The 16,375-nt window shown below is 36.3% G+C and overlaps 1 protein-coding gene across 21 annotated transcripts in view; it reads left to right on the forward strand.

The window, feature by feature from the left end:
- LOC139473536 (tensin-3-like) overlaps positions 1-16,375 on the forward strand; it is a 258,760-nt gene that overhangs the window by 197,440 nt on the left and 44,945 nt on the right. For 18 of the 21 annotated variants that reach the window (XM_071256156.1, XM_071256160.1, XM_071256164.1 and 15 more), the window contains 7 exons: positions 11,015-11,053; positions 11,796-11,857; positions 12,462-12,529; positions 13,109-13,206; positions 13,709-13,947; positions 14,783-14,866; positions 15,070-15,243. In XM_071256156.1, coding sequence (XP_071112257.1) covers positions 11,015-11,053; positions 11,796-11,857; positions 12,462-12,529; positions 13,109-13,206; positions 13,709-13,947; positions 14,783-14,866; positions 15,070-15,243 — 764 coding nt within the window. Of the gene's footprint in view, positions 1-369; positions 457-6,988; positions 7,138-10,156; positions 10,805-11,014; positions 11,054-11,795; positions 11,858-12,461; positions 12,530-13,108; positions 13,207-13,708; positions 13,948-14,782; positions 14,867-15,069; positions 15,244-16,375 lie in introns of those variants that run through there. The other 3 variants (XM_071256175.1, XM_071256176.1, XM_071256163.1) reach the window with 3 other exon arrangements.

Here is a 16,375-nt window from a genome sequence, read left to right on the forward strand (position 1 = left end):
CCATAGGTAGAGGAGGGACACTGGGAGGGGGCTTCGATGCTGCAGATACTATTCTAATCAATCAAATTAATTAATATTCTACTTTAAGGCTTGTAAAATTGTCTTTATTATCATCACGTTATGTTTGTAATGACTTCCTGGATGATGCTTTAAACCCATGATAAATAATGTATTATGTATAAGTAGAAGCTGTCGATTATGATACTCTGCTTCCATAATCACCTGCAAAGTATTTTCTGCATAAACATATGTATAGCTATCGTCCAACTCGTCTTCCCAATATCCCCTCTTGGTTCACAAGCCTTGAGGAAAAGAAGGGTGCATCTTGGTCTAATTTTAGCTCAACCTGAAATAAACAGTCCCATTTGATGGGGGTTGGTTTGTGCCAGGGAAGATAGTGTCAGATTTCTGTCTGAACCTCCTGCAGGAATCGGCAAGGCACTGGTATCACTTCAGGTTAGTGGCAAGGTTTTCCAAGCTTCTACAACCTCTTAAACCTCACTTTTTTCATGTCCTGATATCACAGATGCCTTGGCGACTTTATCTGTCATGTTGCTTAATGATGGGGTTCTGCAGAGATAAGTTTGTAGTGTTGAAGTCAATGTGTTTGTGATGGTGTTCACTGACTGTTTATGAGATATTTATATACATACCAATACAACAACATGTTTTCACATATTTATTTGTATTGCTGGCACCAGTTACACAATGAGTTCCTTGTTGGGAGTGACTATGGTGTAGAAACAGTTAAACCTCTAATTGCAACCTCGGAAGCGTATTTTATTATCTAGACTTGCTAGGGCTCTTAATGTATTTTATGTTGACATGGTGAGAAGTTATTGCGAGCTGCACTGATTGAGCATGATCAAACACATTAAGTTGAATGGTTGTGACATACAGTGAAGTAAAAGGCTAGGAAAAGAAATTGTTTGATTTTCAGGTAAGAATGATCTGACAGGACTGTGAATTGCGTGTATTACGTGTACCTTGCGTCTGTCACTGTCTTTATGGCTGAGTGACACTGACTGAGATGCACAGTCATCTCAAAGAGTTCACTGGAGAACAGATGTTACAGAGGATACTCCTCTTCTGAACTCTGATGTAAAAGAACTCCCCCTCTTCAAGGAGTGGAGCTGATGAAAAGGAAAATTCTTTTTAAGGGGACATCTCAAAATCAATACAACTATTTTTCAGTAATTTGATTATTAGGGTTGCAGTAGTACAGATAGGCTACATACAAATATTAGGGTTGTAGTAGTACAGATAAGCTACATACAAATATTGGGGTTGTAGTAATCCAGATAGGCTACATACTAATATTAGGGTTGTAGTAGTAAAGATAGGCTACATACAAATATTAGGGTTGTAGTAGTACAGATAGGCTACATACTAATATTAGGGTTGTAGTAGTACAGATAGGCTACATACAAATATTAGGGTTGTAGTAGTACAGATAAGCTACATACAAATATTAGGGTTGTAGTAGTACAGATAAGCTACATACAAATATTAGGGTTGTAGTAGTACAGATAAGCTACATACAAATATTAGGGTTGTAGTAGTACAGATAGGCTACATACTAATATTAGGGTTGTAGTAGTACAGATAGGCTACATACAAATATTAGGGTTGTAGTAGTACAGATAAGCTACATACAAATATTAGGGTTGTAGTAGTACAGATACGCTACATACAAATATTAGGGTTGTAGTAGTACAGATAAGCTACATACAAATATTGGGGTTGTAGTAATCCAGATAGGCTACATACAAATATTAGGGTTGTAGTAGTACAGATAAGCTATATACAAATATTGGGGTTGTAGTAATCCAGATAGGCTACATACTAATATTAGGGTTGTAGTAGTAAAGATAGGCTACATACTAATATTAGGGTTGTAGTAGTACAGATAGGCTACATACAAATATTGGGGTTGTAGTAGTACAGATAGGCTACATACAAATATTGGGGTTGTAGTAGTACAGATAGGCTACGTACAAATATTGGGGTTGTAGTAGTACAGATAGGCTACATACTAATATTTGGGTTGTAGTAGTACAGATAAGCTACATACAAATATTAGGGTTGTAGTAGTACAGATAGGCTACATACAAATATTAGGGTTGTAGTAGTACAGATAGGCTACATACTAATATTAGGGTTGTAGTAGTATAGATAGGCTACATACAAATATTAGGGTTGTAGTAGTACAGATAAGCTACATACTAATATTAGGGTTGTAGTAATACAGATAGGCTACATACAAATATTAGGGTTGTAGTAGTACAGATAGGCTACATACAAATATTAGGGTTGTAGTAGTACAGATAGGCTACAGCTGGTATGTTGCTAAAAGGTGCGTAAGACCAAACTCGCCCACTGTTGTGATAAGGTGATATAATTAATAGAGTTGAGTTGACTCCTCCAGTCATTCTAGGACTGCTTGTCATGGGTTTGAATCCCACATTTGCTTTGCCTCAATTATGAAGCCTGCCAGACCCATGATCTTGTGTTTACATGTACACATTGATATGTTTGAAACACTGTTGAAAGCCATGTTAAACTATACTCACTGTTATTTATGTGATACGAAAGGACAGTTGTCATATTCATGTATCATATGGGATATGTTGTAGAGTGTTTACAGTAAATAATAAACTTGATATTCATAAAGTCATGGCATTTTCATGTCAAATGTGGATGTTGACTACTAGTGGTGACTATTGGGGCTATTTTCACTATTGTGATTGTACTGCAATAGTCGCCTGCACTATTTCAATAGTATTGTGATTGTTGTCAAATAGTGTTCCAGTTTTTGATAATTATATTAATTAATGTTATTGAAATGAGTAAAGTCTTGCTAACAATCTCAAAGACAGCCATTTTCCCTCCCTGTCGCTACTCAAACCAAAGGGAAATAACTCTAATCTGAAGTAGTCGTAATCCTTGCTAACCAACAATACAGGTAGGTGTGAAATTCAGATAAAATATGTAATTTTTATTACTACATGTAATTGCAACTATTGAAACTATCGACTGATATGCATACTATTGACAATACTATTCACATTTTTGAATTCCTATTGATGTATTACTATCGGAAGGCAGATTATTGTGACTGTTTGATAGTTTGATATATCTTACACACCTATTGACTATGGTTACTTAATGGATAATGTATTTCATGTAACTTCTTCAAAGATCAAGACAGTATTTTTATTTAATTATCATTGCTGTGGCACATATATCTTAGAAATCTACTTTTGCAAACATTGTGTAGGAGATGGCGTGCATTACAGGATTTTCATGAAAGTAAGAATCTCTTCCCATGTAAGATTAAACTTGATACTTGTGAAAATATCCTGCAAGTAGATGAATAGGAGCATGTCTTCATCATGATAAAAAAGTCCGAGTAGATCTGTGTCAATCTAATCAATGGATAGAAACACTATTCATCTTGTCATAACGAGAAGTAATTTAAGAAAGAGTTTGACTTGATCTTGATATTATTTGAAAGTAATTCATGTATCATTTTATTTTTAGCTGAGAAATGTTTCACAAGGACAGGGATTTTCACATGAGATCTTAGATGACTTGTTGATCTGAATCTCACATTTCTACTTGGCCACACACAGGGTGTGAAGCAATATCCACGGGTCACTACATCTAACACTGTATAGTGTTCAGAATGTTCATGCATGAACATAGATATAGACATAAACAACTTGCAGTTTAACATGTACATGAGTGAGAATTAATTTTAAGTGAAAAATGTAGAGCTATTTCTGTTTAAAAATATTTTGTATAGAGAAAGTCATCTCTGTGTTAACATGAACAGATTGTATAGAGAAGGGCATCTGTGTATTACCGTATTCGATGTAATAAGCACCCTGGGCGCTCTCAAAATTAGAAATAGGGGGCTCTTATTAGAATATTATTTTGGTGGAAAAAAACAGAGTTGAAAGATAACTTTCATGGTTTATGCTGAAGGTCTGAACTATTTATATACGACAGATATATTTTTCCAGAATTTAATTGCCGATAATTATGGGTGCATATAACACACGAGTGTGTATTATAAACTAATAAATAAGTCTTGTGTACATTGATCAATCAGAAAGGATGCTAACTGGGATTGCAAATATCGCCTGTGGCACTTATTAGAGCTTATTACGTCGAATACGGTAACTTGTACCAATTGTATAGAGAAGGGCATCTCTGTATTAACTTGTACAGATTGTATAGAGAAGGGCATCTCTGTATTAACTTGTACAGATTGTATAGAGAAGGGCATCTCTGTATTAGCTTATACAGATTGTATAGAGAAGGGCATCTCTGTATTAACTTGTACAGATTGTATAGAGAAGGGTATCTCTGTATTAACTTGTACAGATTGTATAGAGAAGGGCATCTCTGTATTAACTTATACAGATTGTATAGAGAAGGGCATCTCTGTATTAACTTGTACAGATTGTATAGAGAAGGGTATCTCTGTATTAACTTGTACAGATTGTATAGAGAAGGGTATCTCTGTATTAACTTGTACAGATTGTATAGAGAAGGGTATCTCTGTATTAACTTGTACAGATTGTATAGAGAAGGGCATCTCTGTATTAACTTATACAGATTGTATAGAGAAGGGCATCTCTGTATTAACTTGTACAGATTGTATAGAGAAGGGTATCTCTGTATTAACTTGTACAGATTATATGGAGAAGGGCAACTGATGCTTGTAAACAATTTTATCATTTTGGTTATAAATTTCATTCAATATTGATCACATTAAAAAACAACTCAACGATCAAAATAGTGACACCAGGGAAAGCCTCAATGGTGACTGGTCAAGCTTTTTCATAAGGAGAAGTATCTGGCAATAGAAATTAGAAATCAGCTGTACCAAAGTGCTACCCTTATGGTTTTAATTACATTAAACGTATTCAATAAAAGCTGCAACTGAAATAACAAGCTATAGGAATATATTATTCTCAGTAAAATAATAATTTCAGATATAATATCTTCCGATCATTGCATCAAAATTCTTTCAAGTTATATTATTGGCTATTTTTGGACTGAATCACCACTACATCTGGGAGAAAAAGTGTGTACGACAGACTGCAATTTCAAGCTTAGTTTATGAGAAAATAGACACAGTAATCTTAACCTCTGCATATAAAACAGGAAATGCAATATATGTTGTAAATGTCTAGAGATGTTTTTTTGCTAATTTCAATTATTTTTTTACAAAGTTTGAGATCTACTGTTCATTCACCTGAAGGGATACAATGTTTTTCACTGCGCATAAAACTCAAGAAATCTGGGATTGTTTTTTTCAAAATACTGCATCCCCTAGAGGGGATTTCGCATTTTGCTTTGGTGCGCAGTGTAGTCAAGAAAATAAATTAAGTGTTACAGTGTAGGTTATCTCTGTATTAACATATTATTATGTATTAGCAGACTGTATAGAGTAGGTCATTGCTGACTCTATATTCATACATTAAAACATTATTCAAACCACCAAGATATCCTTTTTCCTTTGTAATTTTAGAATAACTTTCGCCAATAAGCTGGAGGTGACAAGATACAATTATTTTCTTTTTCACCATTTTTTAGAATTTCTTTTCAACTGTTTCTGTTCTCCATCATCTAATTAGCATGTGTTAGTGATTGTAGACTACTTTGTATCTTAACCAGCTGACTTCTTGTATCTTAATCTAGTTGACCTTCGCCTTCAGCTATGAGGTCTTCACAAAGTCCTTGTAGAAACACATTCTTATCTGAGGACAAAATCAATATCCTCACACTTGACACCTCCATGAGGGTATATTATGTCAAACTATAATGAACTGAATGAGTAATTACTGACAACTTTTCTGGGAATCCTTGTTAGTACAAAAAAGGGTACACAGGTGCCCCAGTCATCTAAGGCGCCAGGATTCGATGTGCAGAGTCGCATCCCTTTGTCACGCCAGAAACCTATGATTGTGGGTTCGAATCCCGGTTTGCCCTGATTATGTTTCTACGTTTGTCAGCACCATACCCGTGCTTGTGGGTTTCACCAGGCTTTCCTACCATATTAAGCTGACATGCCACGATATAACTGGAATACTGTTAAAAGCGGTGTTAAACCCAACCCAACTCACTCACTCACTCACTCACTCACGTTAGTACAAAAAGAGCATCAGGAATCTCAAAATATGCCATTGGCTAAATCAATATCCAAAGGTCCACTAAGAGAACACATCATGTCAAACATAATTAATGTCAAGATTCGACCATTTCTGTAGAAGTAAGATAGTTTCAAAGATTAAGGCACATCTTTGTAACCGTTACTCCTCTTCATATACTTCTTCTTCTGTACTGTAGCTTGAAAAAATCTGAGTGGAGATCCATACAAATGCATAATAAGAAAAATACCAGCCTAGCCATTGTGGAGAGTTATATGCTGGTATACACGGGTGTGAAATTAACACATTACAGTCTTTTTAAGTCATGCATTCATGTACTGTGACAAGCTATGGTTATAATCAATTCAGGTAGATTTCTTTCCTATTATAGTGAGGACAATGGTAAAAGATACAATGTAAGGAAAGAAGAACAATTGGCTAGTGTCTTGGGGCTTTATGCTTGATGTACAACTGTGACCTTCCAGAATGTCTTTAGTATATATATATATGTACATATGTCATTATATATCTTCCTCGATTGTGTCAGGATGGAATATATCAAAATTACGCTAATGCAAACGTTTCTTATCAGGCAAAAATATGCAAATATCTTTGTCATGTAAGATATGTGGATTTTATGAAATAAGAATGTGTTTCGGTATGACAGAACAGGGACTAGCATACACAAGGCAGAGGCTTCACACAGACGGAGAACTGCATGTTAATAGCCTCCATTGATTAATAACATTCAGATATGCTACGTTAGCTTTCTGGGTCACCATGCTGTGTTCAGCGTTTGCCATGTATACCACATCCACGTTGGTGTATTGCTTCATATAGCCCGGTTGTTATGGTCTGTTTTGGTCAGTGATTGGTCAATCAATAGTCTCAACCTGCATGCCGGACATTCATGCATGGACGCTTACTGACCTCATTCGACCTAAGGACGTTTTACGGAGTCACATGAATTCAGGTAAAGTTTGCATAAAGCTGATTTAATCTATGGAAAAACCTGTTTTGTCGTGTTCCAACTCCAAGCTGGCAGGTTCAGTTTTATACAAGTATAGTCACAAATATCTAAACTGGATAGACCAGAATGCTGAACTTGCTGAAATAGGAAATGTAAGGAATTTTGGGTGTAGATGTATAATGAAAACTGTTTTTTATCTGAAATTAATCAGAGCTGTTATTTACACAGTGAACATACTGTTGAAGGAAATATTTTTATCAAAATTGAAATAATTCTAGATTTGGCTGTAATCATGCTGGACCTGTTAGTTACACAATGAACATACTGTGCCCTGTGAAAGAAAGAAATTCATAAAAATTGAAATATTTCCTGATTTGGCTGTAATGATGATTTTCAAAGAACATATCGCATCTGCAGAATGTAGATTATGTTTGTGTATATTTGTACAGAAATGGTTAGGGAATGGGCTATTGCCTTGAATCTTCAATGAATATTGCTGCAGCAGTAGAGGTCAGAAAGTGTGGCATTATTATTATAGGATTGAGTAGTCGCAATGTTATAAATGTCAGAATGTGTTCGAGAGTAATTTTCCTTCTCAATTGGCAGATCTCAAAACATGGCCGGTCATTTGTGATTGATAGTATCATGTGACATATTGAAATTAGTGTACACAAATGGGATGTCAATGATAGATTTATGATACTGGTCGTACGTTATTTAAAAAATATTTATTTTGACAAATTCAAATTGGAATGTTTTTACTTTTGTTTCAAATCGTGAAGTAGCTGGAATGTTATTTGGAGAATTCTAATAGCTATCAGCTACAATAGTATCATCTGATTCACAAAAACAACTTTGAAATTATCAAATATCATCCTTATTCAGTAATATAGATCGCATCAACACCAAACAAACAGTATCATTATGACAGCAAGAACAATACTGGTAACAAGATAGGGAAGGATACCATGGTAGTAGTGTGAATCAATTGCAAATGTCAATCCAGACCATAATAACCAAGCTATCAATGTCTACAAACCCATCACTGGGTTTGCTTGTGATGGATCATCGCCAGGCCTTTTGCTTATATACTACCACAATTTCAAGTCAATGCTACTTCTTATCACTGTTCTGTAATCTTCTCTGTTGATAATTGTATCATGGAGAGGTCAAAGGGATAAGACACTATTGGGTTCTATGACATATCACAGTAGTTGATCATAGTGACCTTCATGTCACACTGACCCATGACTGGTAAATATCACCTGATGGAAGCATTGGAAGATCAATGAGTTTTGACGTTGATTTGGACTTTTATGTTGAATATACTCAATCAAAATAAGTTTATATCTGTAGAAGAACTGTTGGTGATTACCAATAGTTGTAGTGCACCCAATAAAACACTTAAGCCTCAACAAGACTTTATATGGCAGTCAGTTACATGCTTGGGACAACATTCACCCAGTTACAATTCATAACATATTTATGTGTGCCAGGACAGCAAGCAAGAAGATTTATCCATGTGTCTGACATGGCCCCCTTTGCCTTCTGGCTCTGTTGACATGCAGGCCATGACAGGCACCTGATGTAATGAATGAAGGAAGTTGTCCATTAACTGTCCACTTGTTGACTTCCTCACTCTATGGCCTGGCTTACACACAAGGAGATTGTATCACCATACTGGTGCTTACAAGTGACCATTCTTCAAGGGTCATAGTCAGTCAATTACTTGTAATTGTCATTTTATCACCTTGGTGATTGAGGGAGAAAGAAGATATTGACAGCTGCTTATGATGACTGTGATGTTTTGTGAAAAGTAATGGCTTTCATAAAGAGAGTGCTTGGAACAGAGGTATTCATGAAAATGAGGCCTTTTGGGCTAGATCAAGAAGAAGATTTCATAAACAATTATGCATCTAAATGTGGATGGAAGGTTGTTGAAAAAACTAGTTTATGGTTAATCTATTTTGAAAATATTTTAAAGAATCTAAATTCATTACTGAATTTTATTTAACAGATTGTTTATTGTAGGTTTTCTGGGAAATCTGTAATAATCATTAAACTTTCTAGGACAGGATGACATGGACTTTCATGGAGGACAACTATTGCCTCAATGTTAGGGGAATCCACTTGTGGAAGTTTCTGGTATCTGCTTGTCTAATGCAGTGAATACACAAGGTACTGAATTATGATAGCTCTAACTATCAGTTCTACTACAGTTCTAACTACATCCTCAAACAGCTGAAAATGGGAGTTCCACCTGGGGAAAGTGTTTTCAGAAAATGTTAAGAAGTCATCAAAATATTTGAAGTTCTACCTCAACAGGTTGCTTAACTTGTAATGGGTGGAAGTGTTTATGTTGAACACAGGAACAGACAAGCCCACTGCATCGTTTAGAGGGGGGAATCTGGAGAAATTTGACAAACCCCCAAACACAACAAACGTCACCTTTCTTGAAAGGTGTTGCTGGACCTTCTTCGTTCATCAGATTTGAGGCAACATTATATTGCAAGAACATGCTGATCGTAAACACATTACAGTGATAAAAAATTGGCATTACTTTTTCAGAATAGAAATTTGTCCAAATTTACATATAAACATAGAAGACATTTTATCATAAGACAGTAGTTTTGCACATTCCTCAAGTTTCCACAATTTTGGGCATCAGGTTACAGTTAAGTTGTGGATTACTTCCAAACTTACTGTATTTGTCCAACATACCACCCTGGAGACAGGGATAGACATGCTGTTCTTTTCTAATCTAACAAATCTGCTCCAAATAAGTTCAAGGGAAAGCACATTATGATATTCTGTCAAACATGCATGGCTGTGAGCACTTCAAGAAAAGAAAACATGTATGCATGAGAACAAGTAAAACCATATGTTGGGGTACAAATAGAAACTTTGTTTAGGGGAGTATGCCAAACTGTTTCACCCAGATTCTCAACCCTGTAACCCTGACAGTCTACAGCTTGACGAATGTTCCTTCTCTGTTGTGAGGATGTCGAAACTTGCCTTCAACTGGTTTCAAAGCAACTGCGTCTTGGATGGATAGCGATGACCCTGGACATGAAAAGGGATCCAGAATGATCAAGTAATAAGGACTGGATACCTGCCTGAAAAAATGGCAAACTCATCAATCTCATTTGGGGGAACTCTTCGAGTCGGGAATGTCATAAGACTGCCTACATGTCAGTGTCATTTCGTTTCGGTTGATGGTGAAACTAGGAGCCATCCTGAATCGGAAAAAAGGATCTGATTTTTTCTGAGTTTGACTTTTCGATGATATTGCTGCTGGATGGTGGTATTTTGTTGGGATATATTCATTGAGTCTGTTGTGTTGATGTGTGGATCAGGAATACACATATGACCTTGTCTGCATTTCCAATGACATTGTGTTGGGATATTACGCTGTTTTGAAGGGTTAGTGATCACCAGCTGTGTGTTGTGTGCTTGCGACATAAGTAACAGCAACATGGAGGTGATGAAGTCATATGAGGGGAACACCTCCAACAAGACCACTATGCATACCCGAAAAGTTATGGAGGCAGAAATGGTGAAAAAATATGCAATTTCACCCAGAATACAAGAAATTATAGAAAGGAGTAAAAGACGAACTCTAGATCCAGCTGTCCTACGTTGTTTAGAATCTGAGTTTGATATCCATGAGGTAGGTGTAGACAAACTTTGTTCCTTGTAACAGATCTTCTTGGGGTATTTTTCCAATTTCTTTACAGTGTGTGGAATTTGCTGAATGTAAACCAATGGTGGTTTCAAGTATGAATTGCCTCATTTCTTAGAGAACAGAGCAGTCCTTTCTACTCACATACTCCACCATTCATGAGAGAATTTCCAGTAATGCATCATTTTTCCATTTCAGAGCAATGACACACTAACAAGACAACAGGCAACCACTTCTGTAAGTATCAACCTTTACTTCATGTAGGTGTACAGGCCTACACTTCAGTTTAATCATGTACAAAGAAATCTGCATGCTTTCAGTATTGGGTTGGAAAACACAGTAAACTACTTTTATAACAAACAGGCTTTTAACAAACTTGTTTTTTTCTCCTGGACATTTGCTGTAAATATGCTTATAATGAACTATGGTTAAATGAACTAAAATAAGTGGTCCCTCTGAGTTCATTATAACCATAGTTTACTCTAGTTACAATTAATTTCGCCATTGTTTTCCTGTGATACGAATACTATCTTCAACAAAGTTTATATCTAGATTTAACATTACTGCATATTAAACTGGATAGTGCCTCTTTTATTACTTCTTATCTGCCTTGGGGTTAAATATTGTCCTTAAATCCCATCCTTGTAGCTTATGACTTTCTTTGTAAAACTGAAATATTCCATATTTGATCCTGATTATGTCAACGGTTTTAGAAGCACTTCTGCAAGCAATTATCATCAAATGAATAAGAGGAGGAATGCAGATTCTGATTTATTCACATGTTGCCCGGCATTGAAATATAAAAGCATGCCGAAAGACTACATCCTTGTCACAATAAAAATTAATTTGAAAGCAGTAGATCACCCAGGTCAGCTTGCCCTGAAAGTTGGCATGGAGGCAAAACACCTGCGTAGCATCGATATATCATGCAGCATACTTTATCCAAAGGTTACCATGTCTGTCTGTCTGTCAATTGCAGCCACCGATATCCTCTCCTGGTTCAAAGGGAATCATGTCCAATCTCAGAGATATGATCAACAGGTGAGTGTCCATGGCTGTAACTAGTCTTTTTAACAGCAATACAGTATGTATTGGATATGGTGAAGAGCATTTCAGAGGGTAGTTCTCATTTGGTTTTTATATTCTTTGGAATAACTAAAGGGATGAGTGGCTCAGTCGATGTGGACTAATCGTCTAAAGCAAACAATTTTGAGTTGTGTCCCTTAGGCAAGCCAGAATCCGATAATGAATTCCAATTCCAGATTTGCCCTGGTTATGATTTCTGGTTTGTCATCACCATACCTGTGCTTGTGGAATTTACTGAAATGTTAAACGTCTAATACCTTCAACAATCCTAGCTCTTGTCAAGCTGACACACTGTGACAACTGAAATAATGTTCAGAGAATGACATGACTGTCAACTCACAATTAGCATGTTAGGTGTCTCCAAAGGCTATCCTCTTTTCAATATTGATACATTTGGATACCACTTTTTGTCAAAAGGACAGAGTGTCCATGATAAAAGAATGTCCCCGTGAGTCATGTTGAACTGTCATTAGTAGCTATAACACATCTACATGTGATGCTGACAGTGTCTGGTGATGTGACATATTTTGTGACTATACCGTTTATTGTTTGTTTCTAGGGGCCAGGACCAGGTTGGTGAAAACCACATGGCTCTGGACCTGACCTACATCACCGAGAGGATCATTTGTAAGTAGATATGATGGAATTCATGTATAGATTCATAGCATTCATAGCCTGATCTCCTCAGGGGACAATATTTTTACTGTGTAGAGTTGCCTCCCTCAGTATCACAGGATCAACTGATTATGGGTTCAAATACCAGATTTTCCCCTTTATTGATCCTGGTGATGATTGACCAGTACTTCAGCTGAATATGGGGGGAAAGATCAAAGTGGCATTAATCCAAACTCACTGACTATTGAATTCTTTTGAAGAAGCTAGATGAAGTAACTTATTTAACTGTATCTGAATATGTTCAAATAAAAATTTCAGTGACCTTGATTATTTTATAATATAAGACTATGTGCCTGATTTAAAAAACAAAAACAAAAAAACCCACCTTGCAACAATGTGTTTTTGCTTCAGGCAAAAAAAATCAACAGTCTGAAGCAAAAAATATTTTTTCAAGACATTTTGGGGACAATTTGTTGTACCATTTGACATATTATTTTCATCTTGATGATAAAGTGTTTTGTGATTGATCAATACTCATAATTTATTCTCAGTTTATTTCTGAAGTTTAGAGTTATCTTCCCTTTGTTCCAGCTATGTCCTTCATTGCTGAAGGTCATGACACAACATACCGCGCCAACCTCAAAGAGGTCATACAGATGTTGATGGCTAGACATGGTGACAACTCACTGGTGGGTAATACACGTATAAATACATAACCGCATTCCCATCTGTCACTGTTAACATCAAACACTACATTTTCAATGGACAATCAACATACTGTTGCAGTAATTATGATCTGTCATGTGATGAGATGGTAACAATTATTTCAGATTAAGGTTATTAAAGATTTCTCCTCCCATTATTGTTATGACATGAATATGATCATATTTATTCACTATTTTATGCAATATTTAGTTCATATGAAGCATATTCATGTTATCTGCTGACCAGTACTGTAATGTTGAATAAAGTAACATCATATGTTTGGGTCATGGACCAATATGCACATATAAACTTTATTGACTAGTATACTTCCATACATGCAAATATTTATTACATAAAAGCATTTACTATATTGCCAGTTACTGCTTGTTGTAAGAGAGACTTAGTCTGTGGATGAATAAGTTGATTTGTATGTGTTGCACCTTGGATGTGGGCTGCCCTATTTACCATGTTAATTCTACCCCATAGATCCTGAACATCTCTGAGAAGCGCCAGGACCTGGCCCGCCTCCATGCCAGGGTGCGGGACTGTGGCTGGCCCGACCATGTTGCCCCTCCCCTTGAGCGCCTCTGCAGTATATGCAAGTCTATCGACTCTTGGCTCAACTCGGACCCCATGCATGTTGTGGTTATTCACTGTAAGGGTGGCAAAGGGCGGATGGCAAACGTCATTGCAGCCTACATGCACTACAGCAACATCTGCGCCAGGTGAGCTACCGCCCCCAATGATGAAAACAGTTGGATTGTTAATGTCACTATGCATATGAAAGTGAAATGTTTGATATTTTTGTGATAGATTTGATACAGAAGATTCTGGAAAAACATATATTTGATAAAATTCCATGTGAAAAAATGAATTAAAACAGCATGCCTTGAATGAACTAGTAATAATCATAATAGTAAGAAAATCAACTTTCGGGAACAGAATGTCTTGATAATAACAATACTTTACCCCTGTTATAGAATTATTGATATCCTTGTATATAAGTTGAGGTAATATGTATTGTGATATTAGTTGACCATTGCTATGTATTTTGAAGGGAATTTTATACATTAACAAAAAACAAGTAGCAGATACTACTTTATTGGCGTGATGAAAGCAGTGTGCTTATGTTGTTTTTTAAATATGTGCTCAATAATTGTGAGAATGTGAACATTTACTGTATAGTATTATCCTAAAATGCATGTTTACACTTCTACAAATGTACTAGTTCTGATTCCTCCACACAACAAAATGCTTTTTCAAATCTGTAGTGCATGGTCAAAGGGGAAGTAACTCTTGCTTAGAGTTAACATGGGATCATTTGGGTATTCAAGTATAACCAATAATGGTTCCATTCTAAGATCTGTATCAGGGTTTGTCTAGATCATTTTGTTTTATTAAAATTATATTAAAATCTATCTAATAACACTTCAAGATTTGAAACGCATAAAATTTAATTTGACTGTGTGGTGCAACGGGACAGGGTGAATTTGCTTTTCAAGAATATTCAGTTTACTTACTTATTTTATGGTGTTTGTGTCATTCAATGTTTTCTTGCAGTGCTGACCAGGCACTTGATAGATTTGCAATGAAGAGATTCTACGATGATAAACTGGGTGGCCTCCCTCAACCCTCACAGAGGAGGTAGGAACGCAATTTACATACGTTGCAAATGTTTTCTTACTCAAGCCTTTTAAATATGCAGCAATAGGATGGTTGATTGATTTCATTTTAAAGTAAATTGAATATTTTGTTTAAGAAAGGTTTATAAGCATATTTCTAAATTAAGACATTTCTTAACATGACATTATGTAAATGGAATGAATAAACTTGTTTATTTTTTTCAGGTATGTACACTACTTCGCAGGATTACTATCAGGCGCTATCAAGATCAACAGTAATGCCCTCTACCTGCATCACATCTTGATCCACGGCGTCCCCAACTTTGACACCAGTGGTGGGTGTCGGCCATACATCAAGGTGTACCAGGGCATGCAGCCCATCTTCACATCAGGAGTATAGTAAGTACACACATTTCTTACAGTGGAAGTATAGCAGGTACACACATTTCTTACAGTGGAAGTATAGCAGGTACACACATTTCTTACAGTGGAAGTATAGTAAGTACACACATTTCTTACAGTGGAAGTATAGAGGGTACACTCATTTCTTACAGTGGAAGTATAGCAGGTACACACATTTCTTACAGTGGAAGTATAGCAGGTAACCACATTTCTTACAGTGGAAGTATAGCGGGTACACACATTTCTTACAGTGGAAGTATAGCAGGTACACACATTTCTTACAGTGGAAGTATAGCAGGTACACTCATTTCTTACAGTGGAAGTATAGCAGGTACACACATTTCTTACAGTGGAAGTATAGCGGGTACACTCATTTCTTACAGTGGAAGTATAGTAAGTACACACATTTCTTACAGTGGAAGTATAGTAAGTACACACATTTCTTACAGTGGAAGCATAGCAGGTACACACATTTCTTACAGTGGAAGTATAGTAAGTACACACATTTCTTACAGTGGAGGTATAGCAGGTACACACATTTCTTACAGTGGAAGTATAGCAGGTACACACATTTCTTACAGTGGAAGTATAGCAGGTACACTCATTTCTTACAGTGGAAGTATAGCAGGTACACACATTTCTTACAGTGGAAGTATAGCGGGTACACACATTTCTTACAGTGGAAGTATAGCAGGTACACACATTTCTTACAGTGGAAGTATAGCAGGTACACTCATTTCTTACAGTGGAAGTATAGCGGGTACACACATTTCTTACAGTGGAAGTATAGCGGGTACACACATTTCTTACAGTGGAAGTATAGCAGGTACACTCATTTCTTACAGTGGAAGTATAGCAGGTACACACATTTCTTACAGTGGAAGTATAGCAGGTACACTCATTTCTTACAGTGGAGGTATAGCGGGTACACTCATTTCTTACAGTGGAGGTATAGCGGGTACACTCATTTCTTACAGTGGAAGTATAGCAGGTACACACATTTCTTACAGTGGAAGTATAGCAGGTACACACATTTCTTACAGTGGAAGTATAGCAGGTACACTCATTTCTTACAGTGGAAGTATAGCGGGTACACACATTTCTTACAGTGGAAGTATAGCAGGTACAC

This window comes from Haliotis cracherodii, unplaced genomic scaffold (genome assembly GCF_022045235.1).
Source record: "Haliotis cracherodii isolate W230 unplaced genomic scaffold, xgHalCrac1.p SCAF_29, whole genome shotgun sequence".
Classification (NCBI taxonomy): Eukaryota; Metazoa; Mollusca; class Gastropoda; order Lepetellida; family Haliotidae; genus Haliotis; species Haliotis cracherodii.